Source organism: Mus pahari, chromosome 14 (assembly GCF_900095145.1).
Source record: "Mus pahari chromosome 14, PAHARI_EIJ_v1.1, whole genome shotgun sequence".
NCBI classification, from domain to species: Eukaryota; Metazoa; Chordata; class Mammalia; order Rodentia; family Muridae; genus Mus; species Mus pahari.
In genome coordinates, this window is record NC_034603.1 from 61478554 (window position 1) to 61491947 (window position 13394).

The 13394-nt window shown below is 39.0% G+C and overlaps 1 protein-coding gene across 16 annotated transcripts in view; it reads left to right on the plus strand.

The window, feature by feature from the left end:
* Spag9 (sperm associated antigen 9) overlaps positions 1–13394 on the plus strand; it is a 132020-nt gene that overhangs the window by 71619 nt on the left and 47007 nt on the right. For all 16 annotated transcript variants that reach the window (XM_029545946.1, XM_029545949.1, XM_029545947.1 and 13 more), the window contains 3 exons: positions 4557–4764; positions 5593–5692; positions 8154–8275. In XM_029545946.1, the coding sequence (XP_029401806.1) occupies positions 4557–4764; positions 5593–5692; positions 8154–8275 (430 nt within the window). The remainder of the gene's footprint in view (positions 1–4556; positions 4765–5592; positions 5693–8153; positions 8276–13394) is intronic.

Sequence of the window (13394 nt, forward strand, 5' to 3'; positions counted from 1 at the left end):
AAATAATGAATCACAGGAGCTAACTAGAAAAAAAAAAAAAAAAAAAAAAAAAAAAAATAATAATAATAATAATAATAATAATAAATAAAAATATCTGTTTGTTTGTTTGTTTATTGAGACATCTCATTTGTATAGCCTTTCCTAGCCTGGAACTTGCTATGTTGACCGATTTGACCTCAAACACAAGGACCTTTGCCTGCTTTATATTTTTAGTTTTGAGGCAAGGTCTTTCTCGGTAGTTCAAGCTGACTTTAAGCTCATTTATCATCCTGCCTCAGCTTTCTAATAAAAACCACCAGCCCAACTTTCATGTTTAAGTATGTGACTTTATGTATATTGTTAGATATGTTTATATTAATATAAAACTTCTCTGGATTTTTGTCTTGCCAATGGAAAGCTCTAGGGTTGGCCATGATAGCTCTCCTGTGACCCCAGCACTCCGTCACAGAGAGCAGGAGGCTCTCCGCTGCATCATCCAAGTACTGAAGCCACGAAAAATGGGTTCCTTTGAAAGTGTCCCCTCGGCTTTATAGCAAAAGCCTTAGTGGAGCTCATGCTGCATCTCTTGAGATCCAGCTGACAGAGAAGTAAAGCCCACACAGGGAGCTATTTTAAAGAGTGTAAAATATTCTTATGTGGCGAAAGTATGAAGTGAAAGTTACAGATCTCAGGTTATTGGGTAGCCCAGGGCAACTTGAGGTGTGGTTTTCTTCTAAGGTGGTTTAATTCATCACTCTCCTGTACCCTGATGTGTCATACTCCTTTCTTTTAGGTTTGGCTCTTCCCTGGTTTTTTGATTCCATGCTTTCAGGTGCACAAATGTATTTTGAAGGTGGATTTTTGCCAAAATGCTTATATTGTGAACTCTTATTAAGTAGAGAAATCTTAAATAATAATCAGACATTTGAGCTGGTGGTTTTAGTAGCTAGAGTGATGAATAAGAAAGGGAAAAATTCAACCCCTCATCTTGATTTTCTTTTCTCAAATAACTTGAACTATATAATATTTTTTTTTTTTTCTGATGAACTTGGTTAAGACTTCTCTAGAACAGTGATTCTTGATCTTGGTCACAGCCCCTGTACGGTCAAAGGACTCTTTCACAGGAGTCACATATCAGATATCCTGCATTTCAAATATTACAATTCATAACATTAGTAGCAAAATTATAGTAATGAAATATCAATGAAAATAATTTTATGGCCGTGAGTCACCACAGCATGAGGAACTGTATTAGAGGGCCGCAGCATTAGGGAAGTTGAGAGCCACACCTGTAGAGCTTTTTGAATCTACAGTCTTAGTTTGAGGGTCTCCATTAGGAACACAGATTTTTACATTTTTTAAAGATATATTTTAAACCTTTAACATAAGTTAAATAGATATTTTTTGAATGGAGTGTACATCAAAGCAAAGACAAAGACTTCATGCTGAAATGACAGTAGTTCATATTTTTTGTGCTGTGTCTTAGTTTGGGTTTCCATTGCTGTGAAGAGACACTATGACCAAGGCAACTCTTATAAAGGCAAACATTTAATTGGGGCAGGCTTGCAGTTTCAGAGGTTCAGTTCATTATCGTCATAGCAAGAAGTGTATCACTGTGCAGACAGGCGTGGTGCTGGAGTAAGAGCTGAGAGTTCTACATCTTCATCCAAAGGCAACAGAAGGAGACTGTCTTTTTGCAGTCAGCCAGGAGGAAAATCTCTTCAGCACTGGGCAGAACTTGAGCATAGGACCTCAAAGCCAACCCCTACAGTGATATACAGCCTTCAACAAGACCACACCTATTTAAACAAGAGCATACCTCCTAATAGTGTCATTCTTTGTGGGCCAAGCATTCAAACACAGGAGTCTATGGGGGTCAAACGTGTTCAAACCACCACATGCTGTATCTGGATCCAAACACGTGACAGTCAGTTTTCCTGACTCCTTCCAACCAGCTAATGTGTTTGACTTAGTAAACCTGTCAGATGCTTTCATGTCAGGTGCCAGTCACCACCATCCCGAGGAATTAGGGATTATTTTATTTTGGGTAGGTAGGAGGTAATGGGAAGAATTTATTTGTTCCTTTCATTTGTTTCATTGGAAATGAGTCCTGCACTTGAGATCCACAGAAGAAAATGATTAACACAATTTAGCTAATTGTATTACATGTGATTTGTATTACACTGGGTCATATCAAACAGTTTAATAAAGCATGCACAGTCTTGGTTACTGAGAAGCAGGAGTGGTTTACATTTGTTAGAATTTACCCTTCCTTTCCTTCCCTTTGACATAAAAGTAACAAGTCTTCATTAAGAAATTTGGAAAGAATAACAAGGTATCATAAGCAAGGAAAATTATATGCCACCTTAAGTCTACATGCATTTAAAAGCTCTTGGGTGTTGGGTATCACCCCCTATTCCTAGAATGACAGCATTCTGGTGCCTGAATCAAGAGGACTATCCCAAGTTTGAGGCCTGCCTAAGCGGTGTAGAATCAGGCAGCTGGCATCGTAGAGTGAATTCATGTCTCAAAAAACTGAAATGAAAAATGAAGCAATGAAGAGAACACACGCACCCCCAAAATAACAAGACTTCAGACTTAATATATACACTATTTTTAACTTTGTTTTTGGTGTTGCTGGGAATTGAATTGAAAATATTATACATCTTAGGCAAGCTTTCTGGCACCAAGCCACACTCCAGCCCTACAGCACAGGGCTCTCCCTCTCCCTTTTTCTCTTTCTCTTCCTACTCCCCCCCTTCCCTCTCCTCTTTTCTCCCCTATTTATTTGAGACATGTGTGGCTTAGGCCTTGAACTTACAACAGTTTTTTTGCCCCAGTCTCTTGAGTTGCATGATTGCAGGCATGAGCCATACTATTCTTAGGTACTACCACACAATTTTTGTTTTTGTTTTGTTTTGTTGTTTTACTTTAAAAAAAAAAAAAAAGAATAGAATAGAGTTTATTCAGGGCATGGGGAATGGAGTTAAGAAGGTAGTAGAGGCAGAGAAAGGTAGAGATAGGGAGACAGTAGAGAAGTAGAGGCCGGCCATGAACATGTGGAGAGAGGAAGAAGGCATTCTTTTTGTTTTTTTTGAGATAGGGTTTCTCTGTATAGCCCTGGCTGTCCTGGAACTCACTCTGTAAACCAGGCTGACCTCGAACTCAGAAATCCACCTGCCTCTGCCTCCCAAGTGCTGGGATTAAAGGCGTGTGCCACCACGCCCGGCTTACAACACAGTTTTTAAGTGTTGCATAGTATTTTGCTATATGGATTTAATAGAAATAGCTTGTTCTCTCTTATTTTGGTGCACCCAAATTATGTGTGGTGCTAGGGATTAAACGTAGGGTTTCATGTACTGATATATACACCCTATAAATAATTTCTTTATTTCAAATTTTCTATCTAGAAAAATCTCAGCTGGGCAGTAGTGGCACACACCTTTAATCCCAGAACTTGGGTGGCAGAGGCAGGGGATTCTGCCTCATAAGAGTGAATTCCAGGACAGCCAAGGTTACACAGAGAGACCCTGTCTCTAAAAACTAAGAAGAAAAGAAAATTTTCATGCTTGTCTGAGAAAAAGTGTACATAATGTCTGTGTGGAAGTACACACATGCCACAGCGTGTATGTGGTGTTGAAAGATAACTTTAGAGTCAGTTCTGTCTTTCTACCTTGGCCTTTGTACCAAAGGTGGAACTGAGGGGGTCAAGCTTATTTACATAGTAAGCACTGAAGTCCACTAAGCCAATGGTTCTCAACTTCCTAATGCTGTGGCCCTTTAATACAGTTTCTCATATTGTAGTGACCCCCAATCATAAAATTATTTTTGTTGCTGCTTCATTAGTATGACTTTGCTGCTATTAAGAATCATAATGTGGGGGCTGGTGAGATGGCTCAGTGGGTAAGAGCACCCAGCTGCTCTTCTGAAGGTCCAGAGTTCAAATCCCAGCAACCACATGGTGGCTCACATCCACCCGTAACAAGATCTGACGCCCTCTTCTGGAGTGTCTGAAGACAGCTACAGTGTACTTACATATAATAAATTAAAAAAAAAAAAAAAAAACAAAAAGAATCATAATGTAGGGCTGGAGAAATGGCTTAACAATTAAGAGCACTGACTGCTCTTCCAGAGGTCCTGAGTTTAATTCCCAGCAACCACATAGTGGCTCACAACCATTTGTAATGGAATCTAATGCCCTCTTCTGGTATATCTGAAGAAAGCTACAGTGTACTCATAAAATAAATAAATCTTTAAAAAAAAAAAAAAAAAAGGAATCATAGAGGAATCATAGTATATAATGCAAGATCTTGGATATGTGACCCCTGTGAAACAATCCTTTGACCCCAGAGGGGTTGTGGCCCATAGATTGAAAACAACTGCACTAAGCCATCTCACTGGCTTAGTAGGATTTATTTACATAGTACTTACTAATTTATAGTCTACTATCAGTGATTCTTCCTTTCTTTCTCTGACTCTTAATACAACTTGGACAAGTTTATTTCTTAACTCATATTTGAGGTATCATTGAATAAATTACTTGCTTTAAAATTTTCTTAATTATTTTTTATTTGTAGGATGAACTTTCTGATATTAGTCAAGGTGGATCTAAAGCTACCACTCCAGCTTCAACGGCAAATTCAGATGTATCAGCAATTCCTCCTGATACTCCGTTAAAGGAAGATAATGAGGGATTTGTAAAAGGCACAGATACATCAAATAAGTCAGAGATAAGCAAACACATAGAAGTACAGGTTGCACAAGAGACTAGGAATGTGTCTACAGGTAAGTGACTCTGAATGCTTACTAGCAAAATAGTCAGTCAACCCACATAATATGAGTATGAGAAAATACACATCTAGAAGTGTTATCTGCTCCAAATAGATAAATAGATGCTCTCCTGTGTATAATTTGTAAATAAATTTAAAGGAAGTAATGCTTACACAAAGTTTTAGAGAGAGTCCCTTAGAGGCTAAGAAGAGAGCTTAAAGACAGTAAGGTAGCCATTTTCTGTCCTTTACCTTAATGTGATAGGCTATTGTGTTTCATGCCCTTATGTAGGTTTGTTTGCTTATGATAGGGTCTCACTATGTTGTAACTTTGAGCTAAGTGGTCCTCATGCCTTAGCTGAATATCTGGGGCTATAGGCATATACAACCATGCCAGTACCACACACCTTTTTTTTTTTTTTTGGAGATAGTCTCAAATATCCTAGGCTGACCTCAAGCTCACTATGTGGCCACATGTGACCTTCAGCTCCTGAACCCTCTTGCCTCTACTTTCCAACTTCCCATGTGCTGAGATTACAGGCAGTAATCTATCCTGGGCAGTTAGCATCCCCCTTAAATAAGAATGAAATCAGTCCTGTGATACGTTGTACTGTGTGTCCCACAAGTACATATGAAAGCACATACTTACTAGTAAGGTTACTCACTAGTTCTGGAGATTGACTGTTAACTCAGTATGTGACATTGTCTAATCTCATATTTCCTAAAACATAGCCACGAGAGTTTCTAAAAATGTTCATTCAGTAGCTGTTTTAAAACCTTAAAGGCAAGAGTTTTCATAAATACATATAATGTATTCATTTATTTCATAATATTCTACCCTTAGACTCTGCCGAAAATGAAGAGAAATCAGAAGTTCAAGCAATCATTGAATCCACTCCTGAATTGGATATGGACAAAGACCTCAGTGGATATAAAGGTTCAAGGTACTAAAAATATCACATTCCATAATTATCTTTCTTTTTCTCATTCTCATTAACTTTTTATCCTGTTTATGAATAAATTAGATCAGGTCATGTTGTGCTAGAGAAATACTGTTAATGTAATTCAGATTTTTTACCTTAGAATCTGCTCATTGCTTGTATTTTAAATTTTGGAGGACATCCTTCGGGCAGGAGTAGGGATTGGGACATAAGGGAAGATGGGGTTTTTGTCTATGTTGCTGCAACAGTAACTAATACTGCATCGTTTAGAAAGAAGAGAGATTTGTTTTCTCAGAATTCTCAAGCTAGGCCAAGGTTCAAGATGAAGGCCCTGGCTGGTTCAGTTGTCCAGTGTGGACTATTCTTTGTTTCCAAGATCAATGCCTTCTTGCTGGGTCCTGTACAGGAGAGGATCCTTTCATGGTAGAAGGCAGAAGAACAAACAAGCTTAATGCTGTATGAGAAGTGTCTCTTCCAAAGGACCTCACCTTACTCTCACAAGGGAGGAGCCCTTAATGACATAGCCCAGTACTTAATGGTTACCTGGCTCTGGAGCAGACTCAGTCACTCGATAGTAGACGAAGGAGGAAAGAGCCAGAACTACTTATTGCGCCTGAGGAAACCAGGAAGAGGAGTGGAGGAAGTAAAAATCTGAACAAACTTTATTTTTTTCACAAATGAGGGAGAAAAGAATATGTTCTGTTTAGAATGATCTCATTAGTAGGGAATTTAGTCTCATTTTACATGGAAAGCTTGATTAATGAGAGCAGAAGAGTGGCTAGGTATTGTTTTAATCAAGGTTATCCAAAAATATATTGATTAGAATTGAGCTTTGTAGCCGGGTGTGGTGGTGCACGCCTTTAATCCCAGCACTTGAGAGGCAGAGACAGGTGGATTTCTGAGTTCGAGGCCAGCCTGGTCTACAAAGTGAGTTCCAGGACAGCCAGGGCTACACAGAGAAACCCTGTATCAAAAAAAGAATTGAGCTTTGTGTTTCCTCAACAGATTTACCTTTAATAAATAATGGTTATGAGCACGTATCATTTATTAAGCCCTACTGAGTAGTCAGTAATGAAGTAATGGTAAAATACTTGGGCCCCAGGATAAGCATTACCTCTAACAGAGTAAGACTTAGATGGTTTCAAACCTTGCTTCTCTAGTCTTTTCTGTTACAACAGGGCTAGGGATTATACCTGGCAACATCCATCTTTTCATTCTCTAAATTTAATTATATCTTAATTTACTTCAATTAGAATATATTATTGACATTAGTATGTCTATACAAATTCTTAAACTTAGCCATAAATTTTCTTTTGATGCTTTGTGTTTTCCTGGAATTGGTGAATCTTAAGTCATGAAATGTGTTTCCTTTTTTCCAGTGTTCCATGCACTTAGCACTAACATTAGCAGACTGCATTTCCTAAGTGTATGACCCTCAGGGTGACCAGACCCCAAATCCAGCTAGTTTCAGGACTCTGCTGGCCTTCTGGTTCCTTCCTCATGTAGACTGGTGTTTACCTCATTCTGCTGTTTCGGGCCTTCTCTACCAGAGAAACAGGACACCAAGACACATTATTATGTGCTGTGACATGGCCCTGTGGGAGTTTCCTACAACCTCAAAGCCAAGGACAATGACTTTGAGTCTTTTAATCAGTTTTGGAAGAGCAACAAAGAAATCCAGGGAGCCCCCCAAACCTTCTTTGTAGTCCTGAAGTGAGATCACAGTTTAAATAGAGGAACAAGTGTGGTCTGACCCATCATTATCTGGGTGTCAGTCTCATCCTGTAAGGTGGTTAGAACTGTGGGAAGTCTCTTTCGGGAAAGCAAGTTGCTCTTCTGCTGATATCTCTTCCTTCCCCAGGGTGGGATTCCTGTGAAAACCCCCATGTCTCTGGGGTCTGTTGTGTCAATAGTCTGAGACATAGAGCGTCCCTTTAGAGCGTCCTAATCTTTGTCAAGTTGCTTACACAAGCCTGTCCCTGGAGGATCAGAATTCCAAGGTCATCCTCAACTGTATTTGGGAACAACCTGAGTGACATGAAACCCTGTCTTAAAAATAAAATAAAACAACAAAAGATTATGGATTCTGAAACAAGATTGCCTTAGTTTGAATTCTTTTTTACCTAATTGCTGAATGATTTTTGTCAAGATCCATAAGCTCTTTGGTTTCCTTATTTGTAAAATTGGGGTAATACAGAATCTGCTTTGTGGTATGTAGCTGTGTATTGTATAGACCAAAGTAGCTGTCATTATTTTGTATGTTTGCTGGGACTTCACAGAAGTGTTATGTACTCTCTGTGGGAAATTCTTGGAAAACCACCAAGAAATCTTTTTATATTGATATTTTATAGTCAGTATAAATTTAAGTAAGAAATTCCAATGCTACTTAATCATTATATTAAAAATGCACTCTCAGAAAGTCTTGGTAATTTGTTGATTTGGCTTTATTGTTTTTGTTGCCTAGCACTCCCACCAAAGGCATAGAGAACAAAGCTTTTGATCGAAATACAGAATCTCTCTTTGAAGAACTGTCTTCAGCTGGCTCAGGCCTTATTGGAGATGTGGATGAAGGAGCAGATTTATTAGGTATGACAGCTCCTCTAGAGAAGTACCATACTGTTTAAAAATAGATCTCATTAATGACCTGATTGAAAAATCATTTAAAATGTCCCCAACTGCCTGATGGTACAAGGTTATTATGCTTTAGGAATTACTTAGAACATTATTTGATATCATAAGAGTTTTAATGAGAAACATCTTTATATATGGAAATGACAAAAAATGAATTCACATTTAAATTTATACTTTTAATTCACAGTTTATTGATTTGCTATATTCTAAAAATAGATATTACAAATAAGGAACAGTGCAGGGTGTGTGGTATGTGTGTGTGTGTGTGTGTGTGTGTGTGTGTATGATTGATAGTCAGATAGTAACTGGTTTATATAACTTATTGAGTTCTGTTGACCTTAATTAATTAGGCAATTTTAACACTTGACATTTATAATTTACCTCTGTGGGAAATAGTCATTTTAAAGTTTGTGTTGAATTAGGGTTATATTTTAATTTCTAGCCATTGCTGCTGTGGTGTTCCCCTCTCTAAGAAACAAAAACACGCAAAAAAGTTTGTGTCATTGAGTACATAGCTGGCCCTGGGTGGGGTGGGGGTGGGGGCTGGAGTACTGTATTCAACTCTTTCTGGGTGATCAGCCCTTCTGTGTGGTTTTATTGCAGAAGGAGTTGGCCTCTGTTCTAGGGTCTGCGATGGGTTAGTAGAGTAAAGCAGCCTCTTCTGTGTTCAGTTGGTTTGACTGAAACAGCCTTCCTTAGCACACCTTAATCTCTGCTCTTGGGAGGCGGAGGCAGGTCGGTCTTTGTGGAGCCAACCTGGTCGACAGAGTAAGTTTCAGGACAGCCAAAGCTGCAATACAGAAACCGTATCTCAGAAAACAGAACAAACAAACAAAAAACAAACAAGAAGGAAAAGGAAAGAAAGAAAAAAGAAGGAAAGAAGGAAAGAAAAGAAAAGAAAAGAGAAAAAGAAAGAAAGAAAAACGGAAAAAAAAACCCCAGTCTCCTCTACATTTTGTGTGTTTGCTTGCTTTCTCTGATTTACTCAACATTATTAGAGATGAATAGTTTCTAGAAGATATTATATGGTACACAAAATCATAAAATAATCAACATTTGTCCCTTTAAAGTAAAAGTTTTCCAACCTGTCCTCTGTAAATCTCTTAAGGCTCCATTCAGTAAGAAGTCTGTGATTCTAGTTCATGAGAATTAGTTTTAACTTCTCTTGCTTGTAGATGAGGTCTGTGTAGAAATTAAAGCCATAGAATTTTCAACAATAATAAAGGTTCTCTCTCTTACTGTCATTATATTAAATGACTACACTGTTCTCAAAAATCTATGCTTCTTGGGTGTGATAAATATGGTATGCAGTGAATTGATTACATTAATTTATGCTAAATTTATTGATTATCAATTATGTGCTTGACATTGTGAAGATTTTGTTTTGTTTTTAGTTTAAATTATAAGTTTAGCCAGGCATAGTAGCACATACTTCTAATTTCAGCCCTCAGAGTGTAGAGAGAGGTAACCTGTGAAAGGCCAGCCTGAGCAACATAGGAGACCCACTTCAAAGAGTTAAAAATAGTGTTGTGATAGTGCATGCTTTCATTCTGATACCCAGGAGGCAGAGATAGGGGATCTCTGTGAGCTGAAACTCAGCCTGCACTACATCGTTAGTTCCAGGCTAGTCAGAGACCTACAGTGAGACCTGTGTCAAACAAACTACACAGCTAGAGAAATGATCCAGTGGGTAAAAGCAATGGCTGCTCTTAGAGCACCAGCAATGCAGGTCACAGTCATCTGGAGCTCCACTTCCACAGGATCTAATGCCCTCTCCTGGCCTCCATGGGCATTAGCAGCACATGTAATCATGATGATGATGATGATGATGATGATGATGATGATGATGATGATATACCTAAACTATGCCTCCCCACATAAAAGTCCTATGTAAACATATACCTAGTAACCGAGATGTAAAAATCTGTTAATTTAGCTGTTTATTGTTAAACATAGACTCCCACCTTTAAAATCTAGTAAAACTTTAGGTGAATTAAATGAATTCACTCTCTGAGGAAGACTCAGAAAGAATAGTTCTTGAGGAAACTTTACATTTAAGTTTATACCTTTGTTTTCAGTTTCACATATGAAAGTTCTTTGAAAGTTTGGCTGATTGGGATGACAAGATGGCTCAGGGTCTTACTTAGGGTTTTACTGCTGTGAACAGACACCATGACCAAGGCAAATCTTATAAAAAAACAACATTTAATTGGGGCTGGCTTACAGGTTCAGAGGTTCAGTCCATTATCAAGGTAGGAGCCTGGCAGTATCCAGGCAGGCATGGCTCAGGCAGAGCTGAGAGTTCTACATCTTCATCCAAAGGCTGCTAGTGGAAGACTGACTTCCCAGCAACTAGGGTGAGTCTTAAGCCCACACCCACAGTGACACACCTATTCCAACCAGGTCACACCTATTCCAACAAGGCCACACCTCCAAGTGGTGCCACTCCTTGGTCCAAGAATATACAAACCATCACACTCAGTGAGCAGAGACACTCAGCACCAAGCTTGCCCAAAACTTGAGTTCAATTTCAGGACCCATATGATGGAAGGAGAGGGTGGACTCCTGCAAGGTGTCATCTGGTTTCACTGCCACACCATGGCATGCACACATAAATGTACACAGATGTGTGTGTGTGCACACATGCATAAACAAGAAAAATGTAATAAAAAGTCGATTGGCTTAGAAAACTTGACTCCCCAGCAAATTTAAGGACAAATTAAAAAAATGCTAGGAAAAAATTTAAATTTATTTTAAAAATTCATATTGAGCTTTATACATAATAAAATTCACTATATTTTGAGTATAAGCAGCCTTTTTAAAAATAATTTCCTTGAACCTTTTATTTTTGAAAGTTTCATAGATGTGTATAATATATTTTGACAACTTCTACTTCATTACCCTTCTTCATGCCCCCTTTCCTTTCAACTGAAACCCTTCTTTCTAAGAAGCGCCTCTTTCGGCTTCCATGTCTTTTGTGAGTTACTTGTCTGAGCATGGGCCATCTTTCAGTAGATATACCACTGACAAAAATGACCCTCCACAGCCAGCAACCATTACCTGCCAGTAATTCTCCTGGGATGGAGTCTTTCCATGAGGAAATTCTGGTCTATGGTTATAAAGGTCGCACTCAGGCAACCACAGGTGCAGTGAGTTCATGAGTGAAATGGCATGGCGCATCCAGGCAACATCTTTTTACAGCAGATCACCTTGTCCTCCAGCCCTTACATTCTTGCCATCCTCTTCCTCCTTGTTCCCAGCCTTAGAGGGGTGATAAGGGTGTTTCAGTTAAGGCTGAACATTCCACCGTTCCTTCTTATAACGTTGACAGGTTAGGATCCTTCTCTCCTGCAGCTATTAGAGGCTACTCTTGTTAAGAGTACTGAGCCAGCGAACTCTAAGCCTAAACACATTCTTCCCTCTTGAAGTCGCCTTTGTCAAGTATTAATTTGAGGCTATGATCCATCATTGCAGGCAGGTCCCAGTGGCAAGAGCTTGAGGCCACTAACTATGGCAACCACATTCAGTAAACAGAAGGCAATAAATGCATGCTTGCTGAGCACAGCATCTTAAGTTTTTGACAGATACTTAAAATGATGTAGCAGCCACCAGAATCACTTATCACTGTGTCTTTCCCGTTGCCTTTTGAATGAAGTCCCTAGAAGGATGATTGGTATATGTTCGTTGTCTTATAAAGCCCAGCAATGAGTATGGCAAAATTTGAAGTCACTGACTACATAACTTTCTTTTCCTGTCAAGGATTAAGCCACATAGTAGGTAGAAATAATGGTGGTCTTTTAGTTGAGTCAGGTACTTTCTGAAAGTCAGAATTATAGTTAAAAGCAAAATTCTTTGTTTTCTTTTCCATGCTGATGATAAGGGATTATGGATTACCTTACGCTATTCTTTCCTGCTTTACAGATATTGGCATATATAGCTCTAGAACATTCCAGATTCTAACGTTTGAATATATTAAAGTGAATGACTTAACACCTACATAAATTCTGTTTGTTTGTTTTTCAAGACAGGGTTTCTCTGTGTAGCCCTGGCAGTCCTGGAACTCACTATGTAGACCAGGCTGGCCTCGAACTCAGAAATCTTCCTGCCTCTGCCTTTCAAGTGCTGGGTTTAAAGGCGTGCGCCGCCACTACCCAGCCTACATAAATTCTTTAATCAAAGATGATAAATGAGGGCCAGGGATGGAGTCGAGTCAGCAGAGTGCTTCCCTAGCATAAAGAAGCCCTGAGCTCATCCCTACACTGCTAAACTAGCTGCATAATCCCAGTACTTGGGAGGTAAAATGGAACGACCAGAGTTCAAGTTTGTCTTCCGGGTACATGAAATCCCACTTTAAAGCATGGTAGGTGTGCAGTTCAAAGATCCTAATAAAGCTCACACAGCAGGGTGTGTTTATGCCAGCCAAAAAGCCCCCTAACTCTGTCTGGGCTGAGGAGCAAGTGCAGCCTCTGTTTCTTTAGATCATGTTCATTGTGATAGGTTTTGTTCTCAAGCTTTTGTTCGAGAATTAAATTTCCTTTAATCACTGTACATATGTTCAACATGCAGATTACCTTTATTAGCATTTTAGTAAGTGAAAGAGATAACCTCAATCGTTTTCCTTCCTTTTTTGTTTTGTTTTTGAGACAGGTTTCTCTGTGTAACCTTGGCTGTCCTAGAACTCTGTAAACCACACTGGCCTTGAACTCATAGATCTGCCTGCCTCTGCTAGGATTAAAGGCATATGCCACCTGCCTTCATTTTCCTTTCCTTTTATTGATATCGTTTTATTTAACTTTCTTATTTTGGATAACACTTTTTTAAATTGCTTTCTTTGTAACTTCTCTCTGTTACTTGAAAATCATACACTTGATTATCCATCTTCTAAGATCTTCTTTCTCTTTATTCATGTGGATTTCTTCAACCTCACTATTTATCTGTTACTAAGAATACCCCTGGGCTGGTGAGATGGCTCAGTGGTTAAGAGCACTGACTGCTCTTCCGAAGGTCCTGAGTTCAAATCCCAGCAACCACATGGTGGCTCACAACCATCTGTAATGGGCATCCGATGTCCTCT